Source organism: Pelobates fuscus, chromosome 3, assembly GCF_036172605.1.
Source record: "Pelobates fuscus isolate aPelFus1 chromosome 3, aPelFus1.pri, whole genome shotgun sequence".
NCBI lineage: Eukaryota > Metazoa > Chordata > Amphibia > Anura > Pelobatidae > Pelobates > Pelobates fuscus.
In genome coordinates, this window is record NC_086319.1 from 350,959,965 (window position 1) to 350,979,290 (window position 19,326).

The 19,326-nt window shown below is 36.5% G+C and overlaps 1 protein-coding gene across 1 annotated transcript in view; it reads left to right on the forward strand.

Annotated features, from left to right (window-relative positions):
* LOC134603310 (dual oxidase 2-like) overlaps positions 1 to 19,326 on the forward strand; it is a 68,574-nt gene that overhangs the window by 3,394 nt on the left and 45,854 nt on the right. Inside the window, exons 2-5 of the mRNA XM_063449165.1 lie at positions 1,286 to 1,373; positions 2,346 to 2,432; positions 3,062 to 3,226; positions 16,241 to 16,428. Coding sequence (XP_063305235.1) covers positions 1,310 to 1,373; positions 2,346 to 2,432; positions 3,062 to 3,226; positions 16,241 to 16,428 — 504 coding nt within the window. The 5' untranslated portion in view covers positions 1,286 to 1,309. The remainder of the gene's footprint in view (positions 1 to 1,285; positions 1,374 to 2,345; positions 2,433 to 3,061; positions 3,227 to 16,240; positions 16,429 to 19,326) is intronic.

Consider the following 19,326-nt stretch of genomic DNA (forward strand, 5'->3'; position numbering starts at 1 on the left):
CCCTCAGGGTTCCCCTCCCACCAGGCTCAAGAGGGGTTAAGGGGTTAAACACTTACCTTTCTCCAGCGCCGGGCTCCCTCGGCGCTGGGGAAATCTCCTCCCTCATCTAACGTCAGCAATGAATGCGCATGCGCGGCAAGAGCCGCGCGCGCATTCAATCAGTCCATAGGAAAGCATTTCTCAATGCTTTCCTATGGACGGCAGCATTTTCTCACTGTGATTTTCACAGTGAGAATCGCCGAAGCGCCTCTAGCGGCTGTCATTGAGACAGCCACTAGAGGTTGGATTAACCCTAATGTAAACATAGCCTTTTCTCTGAAACTGCTATGTTTACAGCTGCAGGGTTAACCGTAGATGGACCTGGCACCCAGACCACTTCACTGGGTGCCTTTAATAATTTAGATGACACCGTATGGGTGCCATTATATGCCGCCATTTTTTCCAATGTGACAAAGGCTAGTGCAAAGTCCAAAGAACTGACATATTATTTAAATCACTAATTTGCAAGAGTATGTTATACTTTGGTAATACCTTTTTTATCTTATTCATCAAAGTTTTGTGGTAAACATAAGTACATTGTTGTTGCCAACGTTTTGTGATGTCAAGCCTTTCCTAGGAAATGTGATTTTATTTGTATAGGGGGTGCTATAACTCACTATGAAATCATGATTCATTAACAAAAGATGCTGTGATATGAAAAGTGTCAGCACATTCCTTTGAATCACACAGAGTCGTATGTCCTCTTTGTCAGTCATCTATCACCAAATACAAGTGGGCATAAAAGCTAAAACAAATAATGCTTAGAGACGCAAGCAATACTGCTGACACCTATATGAGAATAATTTATTCTTTACCAAATTATACAAACTTATGAGTGTTTCTCCAAACTCATGAGTGTTACATCACATGCCATCAGCTATGATATGTCTATGCAAAATCAGGTTAACCATGTCTAGTACCTGACTGAGATTGTGTAAATTACTGAATTTAGCTAATGTGAACTAACAGACACATTTTCAAAGAGATAAACACACATCCACTTTGAATATAGGAATAGAGAATAGCTTGGCAACATTTTCTGGGACACCTACATTTGAGTATGTCATTATTTATTATTTCAACCAAACCTTGTAATGTAAAAAGAAAAACGCATAATATATTTCTCTAAAACTAACATGGTTCATTTAGAAATTAATGGTTTAGCCTATGTTTGTTTAAGTTTATTTCTATGCATCATTGCTTATTCATTTGTCACTTTTATGTTGTCTATTTACATCTACTTTAGGCTTCAAAGACAGCGGTAATAACCATGATTTGGAGGCTACTGGTATTTTGGCTCTGCCTTTTTAATATATGGGTGATGGGGATATTGGGTAAGTAACACAATTAAAAACAGTTTCATAGAATGAATCATAATTAGGAAACACTGTTACCCAATTATCTATATATACATTGATAGAAAAAAAAGTAAATATTTTGTAATTAGTATACAAAGGTAAATTATTAATTCTCTGTTCTAATAAATACAAATATCTTGTAACAAGTTTCTCATAGAGAGAAATATCAGAAAAATGTAACACCAATAAGAGGTCAACATGATTCTATTACATATAGCAGTGCTCCTCAACCCTCTCCTCAAGGCACACCTAACAGTCCAGGATTTAGGGATTACCCAGGTGTATTTAAGGTGTTAAGAAAAAAACCAAAAAAACTAAAAACACCTTAGACCCCAAGGTGTTTTTTTTTTTGTTTGTTTTTAAACCTGTAGAAACACCCGGGTAATCCCTAAATCCTGGACAGTTAGGTGTGCCTTGAGGAGAGGTTTGAGGAGCACTGACGTAGAGTACATGATATATATATGGGGAGGTACATACAGCCCATGAAATGCAATTCTAAAATGATTTATTATGGCGTACTTGTAGCATAAAATTAGGAAACATTCTATGTTAATATATTTCACCAATCATTAATTGACTAATAAATGTGCTTAAATCAATACAATAAAGAATTACATCAATTATTTTGTAATTCTTAGTACATATTATAAAACAGTCCATTTAGGAAAAATACTAAATTAAATTGCATTTATTGATCAATCATTAAACCTTAGGTCAACGATCATTCTAGATGTCTAGTTAGGACATTTTTACAGTGGTTTGGTGTGTTTTTTTGTTTTTTTTCACTATGGCAATGGTTGCTTCCCATACAGCTGTATTATTATTCATTTGTACGTACACTTCCTGAATATTGAATAAAATGAATTTGATAGAATATAATATATAATGAATATTTGCTCTGGTTACTGGCAATGTGTTCATATTGCTTTTAATGTGATTTTTTCACAGGTAATAAAACCGCGACTGTTGACTGGGAAGTCCAACGTTATGACGGGTGGTATAATAACCTTGCGCATCACAGCACTGGTGCCACAGGTAGGCGACGTCAAAGCTGTCTCTTATTGTTGTTATTACATTTGCAATGTGATCTGTGTTAATTGGTAATATGACTCATTGTTCTTGAACTTTATTTCATAGTTACAATAATAGAAATGTGTTTATTACTCAGAGTAACTGTAATTTAGGATGACTCAGTCAAACAAGTTCACACTTTCACATATTCCTGTTGATACAAAAGCAATTTTCAAAAAACAGAAGTAATTTCATCTAAATCTCCAGGATGGATAATTTATCTACAATTAAAGAAGTATTCCAAGCACCATAAACACTATAGCTTTTAGTAGTGGCTATTGTCCAGTTTTTGTAAAATAATTTTTGCTTTGTAAATCTGATTTAAATTTAAATTCATTTACCTGGAAGTAGTTCCACATCTATATGTAAATATGGTATTTCCTATGTCATGTAGACACTGTGGACAAACTTGTCAAAGAATAATCTGAAAAGTCATGGAAAGTTCTAAAACTGGGACAATAGTCAAGGGAACCATTGAAACCGCAATGTACATACCATTAATGGTTATGCCAGTTTGCAACACTGCAACACACCGAACTATGATAAAGTTTCACTTGTGTTTTTTTGTGACTGTTCATTTTATGTATCACCAGATTCTAAACTCCTACGCCTTTACCCAGCCTCTTATTCGGATGGGGTTTACCAAGTAGCAGATCCACCTGAGCTCCCAAACGCACGTGACATCAGTAACATATTAACAAAAGGTCAATCAGGTCTTCCTTCAGTCCAGAATTTCACAGTACTTGGAGTGTTTTTTGGTAAGATAAATGTGAATGTGCTTTGATTAAAACTTTTTCCTTTATATTTATAAAAACATATGATAAATTAATAATTGTATTTATCTTTAAACAGCTTTCAATACATTTTAAAAAAATATGTGTACACACTCCAACACTCTTACCACCATATCCACAGCAACATGCTGGTTGAGAGCACCATTTGTCTGTCTGAGGTAGTGGAGGAGGGGAATGCGCCTGATAGACTCTTGGTATGTAGTCAACTCATTCTAAAACAATGGTGAGGCAGGGCACTACTGACACCATACCCACTACAGTGCTCGGCATGTTCCAAATTTTCTACTCCATAGTGATCATAACCTTCACTTTCAAGCAACAGAGCAATAAAACAGATTTACCTATATGCCTGCCAGAAAAAGATAGCACATTAACCATCCCGTCGGCATAGTCAAAGGTTAAATTAGTTACCAGTTACCTTTTACGCTTTGTTCTTAACTCACTGGGTGTAACTACTGCTTGTTAACTTCAGTTATTGATGAAGGGACTTTGCATCACTGCCAAAACCTCCTGGGCAGCTGACTTACTATTTTGGTGGTCACCTAATCCACTTTAATATTAAGGCAGGCCTTGTGCTGTACAAAAAGCTGTTTAACCCCTTAAGGACACACAATGGAAATATTCCGTCACAATTCCCTTTTATTCCAGAAATGGTGTCCTTAAGGGGTTAAAAAAAAACAGATGCAAAGTACATACAGTTATATTTTATGCACATAGGTAGATATCAGGAGACTTTTAGATAACAATACTATGGAATATACTCTTTAAATAATTAACCTTGAAGATGAAAAGAGACAGAGTGGTAGAACAAGGCACCAGCCTCATGTTTTGTACCATATGGTACAACCAGAGCAATCATACACCAAACATTACAAAGGTTAAGTAGTCTTACATTGCACATTTCTGCTGATGACATAAGTAATCAGTATTCACAAGTTACTTAATCAGAACGTTATCTAAAATCTGCTTTTTGTGGATTTCTAAGAATTATGTTCCAGACAGTTTCATTCATAAATCATTGCCCCAGTATTAGAAAACAGAGCAGGAATTTAAATATATGTACATGAAACATTCACTGCTAAACTCAATAGAATAAATAGTTACACAATGATTACTCAATTGACCTCTTATGTCTATAATCATATTAAGTAAATTCACACCTGATAGTATTACTTTGATAACATTGTGATTGATAAAATAAACTAAATAACCTCAAATTGCATATTTAAGTTTTTTTTTCCTTTTCTAAGATGTAATCATTTCCATCTCTGTCCCACATCACCAGAGGTACTGTAAATATTTAAAGGAAGAAAATAATCATAGTAAGTTCAATACCTAAAACAATTAGTAAGTTCATTACCAAACCGATTGAAAATGTAGTTGAAGATGATCCGTGTGGCGAAACCAACCTCGCCACTGGGCCCTGGAGAAGCCTGTTTGCTAGCCTCCTACCTGCTGACTATGGCCCCTGGGTTATTTGGGGCATATTGTACTTTATATTGCTGCTACTGGCCCTTTTAAAATCATCGATGGACATATTGGGACTTTTTGGGATTGTGGCGAAACCGACCTCGCCACGTGTCCTTGGAGGGGGCTGATTGCCCGCCTCTTGCCTTTGGACTATGGACCAGACTTTATGGGAACGTGATACCCCAGATAGCTATACCATGGAGCCTATTCATATAATGAAAGACTATGGGAAAGACTTTAGCTCCATGGCAATTGTACTGTGTGAGTAGGATCTGCGCGCTATTCGGTAGTTTTGTGCGCGCAGATCCCAGCTATCTGGGGATAGGTGAAATGTCTGTGTGTTATGTGTAAAAGGTGAATTTATGTATTTTAAAGTGTTTGACTGTCTTTGTGTCCCCATGTGCTTAATGGAGTCTTTCTGTGCTGGGAGATAATTGAATTACTTCTCCAGCACAGAGAAGGCCCTGTAAACCTGGAAAGCTAGGGGTTTTAAAAGATACTTTACTAACTTTTGAACCCCTGGTCTGATCCATGCCATTTTTTAATATGTTGTTCCCCTGAATGGATTGATTGTGGATATGTATTTTTATGTGAATGTGATGTATGGTTTTGAAGTTACAGATATTGTGTAAAAGTTATGTTTTAAACTGTATAATAAGTGGATTATCTCTCAGGCTAAGGGGAGGGGATGTGTGGGTTGTACCATATCTCGGATTGGTTATTTTATGCCTCCCCCTGGGTGTGGCCTGTATGTGTGAGATGGAAATAAAAGCCAGGCTGGATGAGCCAGTCCAGAGTTCCTGTTTTACCCTCAAAGTGATGTGTCGTCTCATTATTGGGGGAAGGATTTATGGTATGCTGTTCCAGTTGACTGCTAGGAGTACAAGCCTATTCGTATGGTTCCTATTCAATGGTCTACAGCATTCATATGCTTGGGAGAATTTAAAAGGTTTCTCGGATTCGGTGATTGTGGTGTCTGCCAGAGTGCTTGGAGTCCTCAGGAAGCACTAGGAGCATCCATTAACGGAGGTACCAAGTCGGGGTGCCAGGCGATCCGTTACAATCCGGGGATATATTTCCTGCCTGGATGACATTAAATATCTTAACAAAATTATCTAATAACTTAGTTAAAATTATAAATTGGTCATATTAAACCAAAATTTGGATACAATATCGGTCAATTAAGACATTATTATTATTATTGCCATTTATATAGTGCCAACAGATTCCGTAGCACTTTACAATATTATAAGGGGGGATTTAACTATAAATATGACAATTACTAGAAAACCTACAGGAACGATAGGTTGAAAAAGGATGTAGGAGTCTTTAGGAGGTGGGGTGAGGACAGGAAATATCAATCAAATAAGGTGGGAGTGAAGAAGAGCTGGAGGAGAGAGTAGAGTGCTGCCCTTTAGGAGAAAGCAATAGACAGGTATGTGAGGTAGAGGTTACTCTGGGAGGCCATAAGCTTTCCTAAAGAGATGGGTGTTAAGGTACTTCTGAAATGATTGAAGACTAGAGGAGCAGACATGAGAAGGTCATAGGCAGAGCGGAGAGACCGAGAAGGGGCATACCTATGGATCAGTGAAAAGACATGAGGGGCTAGAATTGTCCAATACTTTATACGTATGGGTTAGTACTTTGAATTGACTCCTATAGAATACAGGAAGCCAATGTAAGGACTGACAGAGGGGTAAGGTGTGAGAGGACTGACTGGAGAGGAAAATCAGTCTTGTGGCAGCATTTATTACAGACTGTAATGGGGCAATACAGCTTTTGAGAAGATCAGTTAGAAGAGGGTTACAATAATGCATGCAAGAAATTACTAGAGAATGGACAAGCATCTTGCGTAACAAAAAGGGACGGATGCAGGCTATGTTTTTAAGATGGAATCTACAGGATTTGGTAACATACTGGATGTTAGACTCAAAGGTGAGGTCAGAATCTAGTATGATGCCAAGACAGCGCGCTTGCAAGGATGGACTGAAGTGGATACCACAAACTTGAAGGAAGAGTGAAAGAGGAGGATCAGTATTAGGAGGAGGAAAGACAAGGAGCTCAGTTTTAGAGAGATTGAGTTTCAGAAAGTGGGAGGAGATGGAAGAAAGGCAAGCAGTGACACATTGCAGGACGGCAGGGGAGAGGTCCGGGGAGGAGATATATATATCTGGGTGTCATCAGCGTACAGGTGGTAGTGGAATCCAAACGAGGTAATAAGAGAGGCAGTATTAAGACAAAATAGAAAGGGACCAAGGACAGAGACTTGGGGGACTCCAACCGAAACCGGATGAAGGGAGGAGGTATTATTAGAAAAGGAGACACTGAATGAGCGTTGGGAGACATAAGATGAAAACCATGACAGGACAGAGTCACAGAGACCAGGTAATTGAAGAGTTTGAAGAAGAAGAGCATGATCAACGGTGTCAAAGGCAGCAGAGAGGTCAATACGAATTAGTATGAAGTAGTGAATTTTGGATTTAGCTGCGATTAGGTCATTAGTAACTTTGATAAGAACAGTCTCAGTAGAGTGGAGGGGACGGAAGCCAGATTGAAGAGGGCCAAGGAGAGAGTTGGAATTGAGAAAGTGAGACATACCGGTAAAGACAAGTCTTTCCAGAAGCTTTGAGGAAAAAGGAAAAAGCAGGGAAATGAGATGATAGTTAGAGGGGAAGACGGGTAGAGAGATGTTTTTTTCAGGATAGGTACTACAGTGGCATGTTTAAGGGAGCATCTTTGCAGGTAGCGTGTTGATTTAGTATGCCATGGTTGGGGACCTGTACTCCTCGAGGTGCATATTTTAAAAGGGGCTGTAGTGTTCAAGGCAAAGGTGCGGGTCGTGTTATATGTAGAGATGGCCAGTGAGGGACAGAAGAGCGAAGGGATGGATAGGATTTGTGAATCAATATCAGCTGACAGCTGCTGGAGGTCAATAGAGTTAAGGTTCCTCCTGAGTTGAGGGGACTTAGGCTGAGGTTGTTGTGTGAGGGGGTACTCGAGAGCAAAAATAAGAGGTGGTGATCAGAGAGAGGAAATGGAGTGTTGCAGATGTTAGATACTGTACATGCATTAAAGAAAATAAGGTTGAGGGTATTGCCAACTATATGGGTGGGAAAATGTGCCCACTGCAATAGCCCAAGGGTGGTAAGTAATTTAAAGTAGTTTAGATGCTGCTGAGGTCAAGGGTGTGTTAATGGGAATATTGAAGTTCCAGAGAATTAGAATTAGATGAAATATTAGAGGAGAGGAAGTAGGGTAGCCAAGCAACAAAGTGGTCAAGGAAGAGGGGAACCAGGGGGTGATAAATAGCGGCAATGTCAGCAGAGATGGATTTGAAAAGGTGATTTAAATGAATTTCAAATGATGAGAACGAGAGGGAAGGGGGTGTGGGGGGTGGGTAGAGGTTTGAAGGAGCAGTAAGGTGAGAGTAGAAACCCTACATTACCACCCTTACATTCAGAGTGTCTTGGGTTTTAAGTAAGTTGAAGACCATGAAAAGATAAAGATGCAAGGGTAGCAGTGGGGAGAGGGGGAGAGTCATGATTCTGCTAGTAAATCTAGGGCAAGAGAGATAAAAGGGAGGATAGGGATATTTTAGTAATGAGAGAAGTTAGAGTGAAAGTGTCATATACATATATATGTAGGCAAACATCTTTTTTGCCTGGGTGGTCAAGCCATATGACTACAACAAACATGTGGTTTTTACAGTAGGTCTGCTTTTGTGTGAGTGCAGTTGTCACCGGGCACTCATCACTCATCCCTGGTCATGTGCTTTTAGGCAACACAATTTAATTGATAATCCATTTAATGAACAACATTCTTGGTGGTCTTGTGGCTGTCATGGGAGGTGTCTGCATTGCGTTTTTTTCCAAAATGTGCCTAAATGGTGTGTCTTTTTAGTCAGCTTTTACTAACTACCAGAAAGGAAATTGATTGAGAAATTTAATTTAGTGGTAGAAGTAGGATTTTGCTAAACATTGCTAGTCCTGTATTTCAGAGACATATACTGACAGCTTTTGTAAGATTATAATTTAACATTATTTTACGTAGTAAAAACAAAAAACAAAAACAAGTCGTGGAAACATTTCCTTCCAAAAAAGTTTTTATAGCACTCCTCCAGGTATTTAACCCCTTAAGGACACATGACATGTGTGACGTGTCATTATTCCCTTTTATTCCAGAAGTTTGGTTCTTAAGGGGTTAACAAGCCAGTAATTAAAGACTTACATCTTTATGTCTGAGTCAACGTGGCTACATGCACATTGGTGAGCGTTGCATGTTTTATTATTCAGCTTTCAATCATGCATTTGAGCTGTCATTATAATTCTCCCTCCTTATCGATGACTAAATATGCTACAAAGAGGCTAAAAAAACAATCATGTCGAGATTTGGGGGCATATAACTAATCTCAAGCAGCACTGTGACATGTATACCAAAATGCCATTAACTCCTACATTACCCTAACTCACTATACTAAACAAACATTAACCTGTGGCTTGGTGAATGGTGTTGGGGACAAGGATTTGGCTTTATTTCTCATGGTAGCTCTGTTTGGAATGGAAATAAACTGTACAAAAAAGATGGTTTGCATCGTTCTCAAAAGGGAACAAATGTTCTCAGTGAGCAGCTCAGAGGTTTTGCTAGGGTGTATTTTAACTAGAGGAGGGCAAGAGGGTGATAAAACATCAATCCAATTCCCCCCCGAAAACAAGGACAGAAGGTGCCTGTAGCAAGTGTGTTAAAAAATGATAAGCTTAGAGTCAAGTATACAAATGCTCGCAGTTTAGGGAATAAGATCCATTAACTTGTGGCAATAATGGCAACTGATAATGAAGATTTAGTCGCTGTTACTGAGACATGGTATAATGAAAAATATGACTCTGACATAGCAAAACCAGGGTAATCTTTATAAAGAAAAGACAGGGAAGGCAAGAAAGGGGAAGGGGTGGCCTTGTATGGGAAGGATAACATAAAATCTAGCCTATTAAAAGTTAGTGAGGCGAACATAGAGTCCGTTTGGGTTACATTAGAATTTGGTAATCACACAGTAACTTGTGTAGGTGTGATTTATAGGCTTCCAGGACAAATAGAAGAGTTAGATAAACTACTAGTTGAGGAAATAGTTAAAATGACAATAAAGGGGGGAAGTTATTTTAACTATTTCCTCAACTAGTAGATTAATCTTCCTGATGTGAATTGGAAAACCAAAATAGCTGCTTGTGCTAGGATTGTCTCTAAAACAAGTCATTGAGGAGCTCCCAACTGGGATTGTCTCTAAAACAAGTCATTAAGGAGTCAACTTGTAAAGAGGCCATACTAGATTTAGTGTTATAAATAGAGATTTGGTATCAGATATTACTGTAGGTGAAGGTTTAGGATCCAGGGATCATCAGTCAGTGTGGTTTAATATAAGAACAGTGACTGAGTCACACCACACAAAAAAGTTTTAGACTTTAAAAAAAAAAAAAAACTTTTCTAAACTTAGAATATGTGTAAAGGAGTCATTATCAGACTGGAGCAATTTAAATGGAGTCCAAGAGAAATGGGATTATTTAAAAGTTGCACTGTTGAAGGCAACATAAAATTGCATTAGGCTTGTCAGTAAAAGTAAAAAATTCAAGAAACCACTGTGGCTAAAATAGTAAAAAACAAAAGGTTAGCATTTAGTGATTATAAAATAAACCAGAGTGAGGAAGACAGAATGATCTATACGATTAGGCAGAAAGAGGCTAAGCAAGTTTTAAGATATTCCAAATCACACACAGAAGAGAAAATAGCACAGTCAGTAAAAAATAAAGAGAATTTTTTTTTAGATACATAAATGAGAAAAGGAAGGTAAAACAAGGATTAGTTAGATTAAAAACAAAAGAAGGAAGGTATGTAGAAAATGATAAAGGTCTAGCTGACTGCCTCAATAAATATTTTTTTTTCAGTATTTACAGATGAAAATTAAGGAAAGGGGCCTCAGTTGGGAAAAAGGACAAAGTAGTAATTTGTTACATGTGAGTTTACAGAGGAAGAGGTTCTATTTCAACTGTCAAAAGTAAAGAACAATTAGTCAATGGGACCTGATGTAATACACCCAAAGTTATTAAAAGAGCTTAGTGGTGAACTAGCAAAACCATTAATAGATTTATTTAACCAATCATTGTTAACAGGAGTAGTCCCACTATATATACTATACTATACATTAACCCATACACTATACTATATGTTAACCAGAACACTCTTCTATACATTAACCAGTACACTACACAATCACTAAGCATTGACACCTATCAGGAAACCTTAACTCCTGCCCTACACTTACATTATAACTAATCACTAATCCCTACATCACCTGAACTCTTACACTAACATTAACCCTAATTTAAAAATATAATGGGACATTAAAGATAGGTAACATGGAAGCCTGTAAACGGGGAAAATAACAATATCTGGAGGCTGTACAGACATTTTCCCTTGTGATTTAATATTATATTATTAGAACACCTTGATGGCATTGTTGTGAGTGTGTATATATATATATGTATGTGTTTATCATGGAAGAATAATTAAAACATACTTAACACAGGAGTAGAAGCAAGTCGGTTGTTGTGTATATAATTTGTTTTAATTACCATTATCATTACTTTTTTAGATATATTCACACATTTATTTTGATTGAAACTAGTCTGCTAGTTTATTATTATTATTATTATGATATTTATATAGCGCCGTCAAATTCCGCAGCACTTTACAATGGGTGGACGGACAGACATGTAGTTGTAACCAGGCAAGTTGGACACACAGGAACAGAGGGGTTGAGGGCCCTGCTCAATGAGCTTACATGTTAGAGGGAGTGGGGTAAAATGACACAAAAAGGTAAGGATAGTATTAGATTAGTGACAGTTGCAGAAGAGGAATCAGTCGGGAGCTATTCACAGTTTAATTGATGTGCTTTTATGAAGAAGTGAGTTTTCAACAATTTTCTGAAGGAGTGGAGACTGGGTGATCATCTAACGGAGGAGGGAAGCGAGTTCCACAGGAACGGTGCAGCCCTTGAGAAATCTTGAAGGCGAGCATCAGAGGTGGAAGTACGGACAGAAGATAGACGTAAGTCTTCAGCAGATCGTAAGGGCCTAGACGGGACATACTTGTGTATAAGGGAGGATAGATAGGTGGGAGCAGCATTATGTAGAGATTTGAAAGCAAGAACCAGCATTTTAAATTGAGCTCTATATTTTATAGGAAGCCAATGTAGGGAATAACAGAAGTGTGAGGCATGGGAGGTGCGGGCGGACAGGAAGGTGAGCCTCGCCGCCGCATTCATTATGGACTGTAACGGCGCAAGTTGGGAGCACGTAAGACCACTGAGAAGCGGATTACAGTAGTCAAGGCGAGAAAAGACAGTGGAATGGACCAACACCTTAGTCGCATCTGGCGTTAAGTAGAGGCGGATGCGCGCAATGTTTTTGAGATGAAAATGACAGGATTTGGCGATAGATTGAACTATATTAGATAAACATTCAGATCAATCATGTTTCAGTAGCCCAGATAGATAAGAAACAATAAGAAAAAAAAAACATAAATGTACAGTTGCACAGTTGATGCAACATAGCGCTTTGTTAAAGACCAAATACAGGGAACATGTACAAAGTTTAAATACTCACATGTTCCTTTCAATCCTATTTTTACTGGTCAGATAAGTAACCACCAATGACACATTCAAAACAATGACACATTGAAAACTTATTTAACAGGTGAGTACTGGGTATTCCATTGTTATTTTTGTAAATCATTACCTTTGTATAAGTTGAAAAGGAATTACAAAATCACAACTGCAAACATGGTGCGGAATCAGATACAACCTGCTTCTCAGTAATAGTAAGGCCTTATCGTCTAGACTGCATCCAGTGTAGAGTTTATTTGTGTTTGGGGCCTTGCAGCATAATGTTAAGGAGCCCCTTTCCAGTTACTCACATACCACTAACAAGATTATTCACGCAAGTAATTGTGGTGAGCTCAAAATAAAATTCCAATTTTAAGATGTATATCCAATTTTGCTATTTTGGCCTAAATTTGCTTTTTAAATTCACAATAATTTACACTGAAAATACCCCTATAAGTTGGCATGAACTATAAAGGGCTTTGAAATTATAAATAGAAATAAAAACAATTCTATAGTGAAAACTTGGTTATTTAAGCCACAATGTTGCAGTTTTGTTTTTTAAATTCATTAAAACTGAATACACTATTAGTAGTATGAAAGCTGTCCTTGTTCTAATAGGTCAGTATTATAAGATGCAAAGTGTGGTCTTTTTTGAACCATATAGCATGCAATCCATGAAATAGGTTAGTATATGTCAACATTAACATGACATTGCATAAATTATTAATAAGGGCCATTATCTAAATAAAAGTTCAGCTAGAACAGGGTATAAGAAGTGAAAAATAACAAGCATAACCCAACAAAGGCACATTCAAGCCATATGATTGAGAACAAATATGTTATTGGACCAATTCCTAATGTTATAGTGTTCTACTGCCTATTTAGATTCGAGGGCCTCAACGTAGATTTAAAAAAGGTACAAAAGGTTTTTAGTTACCTTTTTTTCCAACTCTGCAACTCACTCGTTGCAGTCGTCTTCTCCTGGTTCCCTGACATCCCGCAGGTGTCACTTCTTAGTCTTCTTGCCAATCCCATGTGCATGTTTATCTCTTCTGTTTATTGATTACCCTCTCTTCTGTTCTATCGCTCTCAATTGTGCCTCTTTGATTTATTTTTTTTATTTGAATTTGTATTGATTTTTATAGATTTTTTTTCAAAATACGAAGAAAATATAACAATACAAAACATCATACATTACATATGTAGATTCCATTTAGGTTGCAGAGTTTAGGTTTAGGTTTAGCTTTTCGTTCATAAATAGAAAGAAATTCAAATAGTTTATCACAACGCAAATTTATATATTGTATTTTATCTTCCACATTCATACAACCTTTCATACGGCCTTTCTCAACTTTATTACATTACAACTTAGGACTCGTTAGTTAGCCGTATTCTTAAGCATACGTATCAGGAATAAATACTTTCCAACTTATTGATTAGCTAGTTATAGAAATGGAAAATGTCACCTTTATTTATATAATTATGAATAGCTTTTTCATTTGAAACTGCTACAATTGTGCTATAAAATTACCGTGTTGCGGAGATTCATATGATTTCCGGTATCTGGCGATCACCATGTTGGCAGCCATCAGACAGTGAGTCATTGTAATCCTGGCTTTTTGGTTTGTCATTTCACTATTCAAATGTACAAGGGCTTTTTCTGGGCTTCTTGCCAGACCAGTGGCTCCTAATTGGTTTATTAATTTATAGACTACTGTCCAGAATTGCATAATTTTGGGGCAGCTCCACCAAATGTGTGTCATTGTTTCTACCTCTCTACCGCAACTACAACACAATGAAGAGTGTACTGAAGACATTTTTGCAAGTCTGTTGAGGACAATATACCATCTTTGTATTACTTTCACAAAAGTTGTAACAAATTCAGGCAATGGATAACCTTCTTTATCGTAGTTAGAAAGTCACACCATTCTTCATGAGAATTTTTATACCTAAGTCAATATCCAATTTCTTAAGGGCTGAATGCTGGATTGGTTTAAATCTAGTGTTCAGTAAAACCTTTGTGCATGAATAGATTTTATTTACATTTCTTTCACAGAAGATTTTTTAGTTAGACCTCTTTAGTTAGGTCTCTTTATGCAAATTTAGAATATATTTTTGCAGACAGCTTTTAACCCTGAAGTAATTGAAAGATCTCATGGTTAAGGATATCAACTATAATAACCACAATAAATCAATGTATTGTTAGGATAACCTTGTCAATGTACAGGCCATTTATTCTCAAACTGTTTGCAGGGGAACGTGTCATAGTTTTCCCCTTAACAGCACTCTTTCATTTCCATCCTCAACATTTAGAATTTTAAGTGATTTTGCTTTTGGTGACAACTTGAGTAGTTAAAGTAAGGTGAAACTATACTTTAAATGGAAAAGAAGAAACTGGATATAGGAATTGAAACACAAATAAAACTAAGGAAGGACTTCGTCTCAAATGGAATCAAGAGCCATATGCAGTTTCGACTAAGGACACAGAGATTGGAAGGACTTGTCAATTGATGCAAAATATATTTAAAAAGTCTTGACTTATATCACTAGATGACAAGACTGGGTGTGTGCAAAGAAAAAGGAATTAGTCTCATATCTTAAAATTATTAGGTGATAATCTTGGCAATGACTTGACTATGTTTGTTCAGGATTCATTAGCTTAAATATAGTTTGTCGTAAGGCAAAGCAGACAACGACTTTAAGATTGACTTGATCAGTGTACAAAGAGTTATAAACAGTAGCATATTTGTGTGCATGAGCGTATTTGTATGCACATTCCTCTGTCTGCAAGTAGTCCAGGCTAATTGCTTACCTTATCTTCTGGATAAGCCAATTTTCAGTCTTAACTTTTCTTCTGAACATTAGCAGGGTAATGATTATGTCAATAACCTGAGTTTGCATAAGAATTAGCTGACAAATCCTAGAATGCGTGATTGATTAATACTTTTCTGATTAATAGGAGTGTGGTTTTTATGTACATTAAAAAAGTAAAAAAAAGTATCTCACAGCTAAAAGTACTTAATGTATTTTTGATGTATAGAATAAATTCGATGGGTTCATTTGTAGATTTGAGCATAGCAAAAAAAAAAAAAATTAAAGCTGAAGCATTTCATCTGGAAAAAAAAAATCAGGATGCCTGAATTTTATTACTCAAATAAAGTTTCAGGAAAACAAAAAGAGGAACCATAGGGTGCAAAAATGGGCCAATCAGTATTCTGTAAAATATATAGATAATACTGCATAATACATGTAACATAAATATTATGTGTATATTTTACAGCACACTGATAGGAGCATTTTCCCACAATTTGGGTCACATATCAATTGAGAAAAAGTAACTAATAGAGGTAAAAAGGAGGAGCAGTAAAATAAATAAAATCAACATGTATATATTATATATTTATCAAATATATAATATATACATGCTGATTTTATTTACTGTCCCTCCTTCTTTCCCCTTGTTTGCTCACTTCTTTCTTGATCTGTAAATAAAATTAACATTTATGGCTGTCGCCTAGCCATCAATCATCTTTTTACCATCAATAATCTTTTTTTTTTTTTTTGTACCATTGGCAGAATTCAGAATCAAAAATCAAAACAAACATGCTTGTCTATATGGCAGTTCAGATATCAGGAATTCATACAATGATTGTCCTAAATTTGGACAAATTGCAGTTTTAAAAAAATCTCCAAATCTATTCATTTGTATGTTGAGTTTTGAGATTTTTTTTGGGGGGGTGGGGGGGAGCTAAGCAGATTGTGACATTTCCTTTGCTAGCAATTGATAAATAAAGGCAATACTAAAGCATAGCTTGATTGCTAATAACGTTTTGATACATTTCTTTATTTTTTTATAGGTTACCATGTGCTCTCAGAAATAATTTCAACAGTAAATCCTGCCTGTCCGGCTGAATTTCTGAATATTTATATAAGTGCAGGAGATCCAGTGTTTAATCCTACAAATAATAGCAATGTAGTTTTGCCTTTTCAAAGAAGTAAATGGTTTCCGGGTACTGGAAGAAGCCCCAATAATCCAAGAGAACAGGTATAGTACAATGTTGTGCCACTTTAGAAAAAATAGCTCAAATGCCTTTGCCCACATACTAATTCTATAGGCAGAATTTGCTTAATTCTAAATTTGTAACCAAATCTAAAAAACTAATGTAAAAAAAAAAAGATGTACTTGAAAAATAAGGTATCTAATCATGCAAGTTTATATGCAAATAATATCAATACAAGAATTCTAAGTTAAAAACAAATATGTGACAATAATTTGAGTGTTCTCTGTTCACCTGAGCAATTGCTACAGTTTTACATGATCCAGTGATGGAGATGGTGGTCCAATTAGTACCTGTCTATTAAAGAACATTCCTTAATAAGGACAGTATCGCACAAGGTACATTAGACATCTGGGGACCGGGACGGAGCCCTCATGACTCTCACCATCACATGGGTCCCCCCTGAATTTTTAGGGGGCGGTTCCCGGGGAACTTTTTGTCCCATTTGGGGAGCCTCTCTCTGGCATTCCCTTTATATTCCTCTAAAACATATTGCTTCTGGTTTCTTTTTGATCAGGAATCAAGGGTTTAAAATGAGAGGGATTTATTGATTATATAAAGTAGAGATGAATAAGCTGATACAAGTTTTGTGTAAATATCATGTCTAATAAAAATTTACATGTGGTAATTAAATAAATTAGAAAGCCAGTACTCACATATTTTGATGTATGGTGGTTTTCCTAGATAAATCTTCAAATTTTCTGAAATGTTTGTGACCTGGCAAATATTGATGGTGTAAGTCAATGGTATATTGTCAGATAAACTTTATTCAGGACGCCTTAAGATAGTACACAGTGTCCAGGACTAACATCAACTAATTTATAGATCCACATTATGAATATTGTTTGGATTATTAATCTTTTATAATTATGTAATCACTGCATAGTATGGCCTGTCTTGAATATATCATTAAACAACATAATAATTAAAATAAATAACTAATTAAATAAACCACAACGCTCTGAAATGTAGCTCTAAATTCTCATGTGGACTATACATTTTAATATAAAAACACAGTTTTCTTTCAAAATAAATCTTAGAAATCTTACACTATGGTTAACTTCAACAATATTTGTAGGCTGGATGTCAAACAGTTAGAAGAATGTTTAATATTGGGCTTATATCTTATTTTTCTTTATGTTCATATTTAGAACTTTAGAGGAGACAATGGGAATATGGCACGTCCTATGCCTGCCCCCCATGTGCCCACCTTACAGAAGCATAATTCAATTTGTATCTAATATATTACTGATTCTGCATAGAGTAAAGGAAAATGTAAATATCGTAGTTCTGAAAGTAAGCACATGGTCTGCACCTAAATCTGGTGCAAACCACAGTATGCTACTTTGCTGTCCTAGCACTCTTTGAATGAATGTGGGCACAGCCACCAGGCTCCCTAGTCTGTATTCTGAGTCATTCAGGAGGTGATACACCACCAGGGGTCATATCCGCCTTTAATGGAAAAAGGTAAGCGGGGTGGGTGGAAGCAAAAAAACAATTTTACATAATATATGAAAACTAATAATGAAATCATCAAAGCCAAACACACACATACATCTCACTCATACAACCATACACACAAACCATGCTCACAGAAACAATGCATTCATCACACACAGAAATCACACATACAATTACCACACATCACATTTTTATGTATTTTCACCAACATAAGTCCAACCTTACCATACTTGGACTGATGCAGATTTTAACCTTTGCTTTTTAAATCCATGTTTATTAATTGACTCCATGCCTGAGAGTGTTTCACTGGTCTGGAGGATTTTTTTTTCCCAATAGCAATATCCTTGTTTATTTGAATCACAGCATATATTACATTAATCATGCAGAGTTCAAGTCTGCCAAAGTAAGACAGTGAATTTGTAATGTGCATTAATCTTTTGCACGTTGTAGATGATCTTGTGCTATTTTTCATGTAACAATTACATATTTATTAAACCTCTAATTTTCTTTATTAAATCAATAGTATATGTTTGCAGTCACAGTTTTAAATTCAATTATGTGACCATATATTTTGCTTATTTTGCTTTCTATTTAAACATCTGCCTGTTTGTGTGTTTGTCTCTATCTATCTGCCCGTCTGCCTGTCTTTCTGTCTCTCTATCTATCTATCTATCTATCTATCTATCTATCTAGCTGTTTGTCTGTCTGTCTATCTAACTATCTATCTCTCCTTTATCTATCTATCTATCTATCTATCTATCTATTATTATTATTATTATTATTGCCATTTATATAGCGCCAACAGATTCCATAGCGCTTTACAATATTATGAGAGGGGGGATTTAAATATAAATAGGACAATTACAAGAAAAAATTTACAGGAACGATAGGTTGAAGAGGATCCTGCTCAAACGAGCTTACAGTCTATAGGAGCTGGGCTGTAAAACATATTAGGATAGGAAATAGCAATCAAATAAGGTGGGAGTGAAGCAGAGCTGGAGGAGAGAGCAAGTGATGCCCTTTAGGAGAGAGCAAGAGACAGGTATGTGAGGTAGAGGTTACTCTGTGAGGCCATAAGCTTTCCTAAAGAGATGGTGTAACAAATGCCCTGTTCGTGGATTACAATGTTATTACTGATTTGCACTATTTGTTACAAAATCCTGCACCTATACCCCATACGAATGTTTAAATGAACAAACTATACCCAATTTGTTCGTTTACCGAACAGTTTGTTGAAAGTTAGACCACCCAAGCCAGTTGTGTGCCGCCAATTGACTCATTTGACTGGATGCCAAACCGCAACCTCAACGTTCTAAGTGGTTCACTGGGTGGCCGTCGATTCGTATGCACGAACACGTGGTGGCGGCCATCTTGATTTGTCAAACACATCCAGCGGGATTTGGTCGTTGAGTGTCTGGAACTAT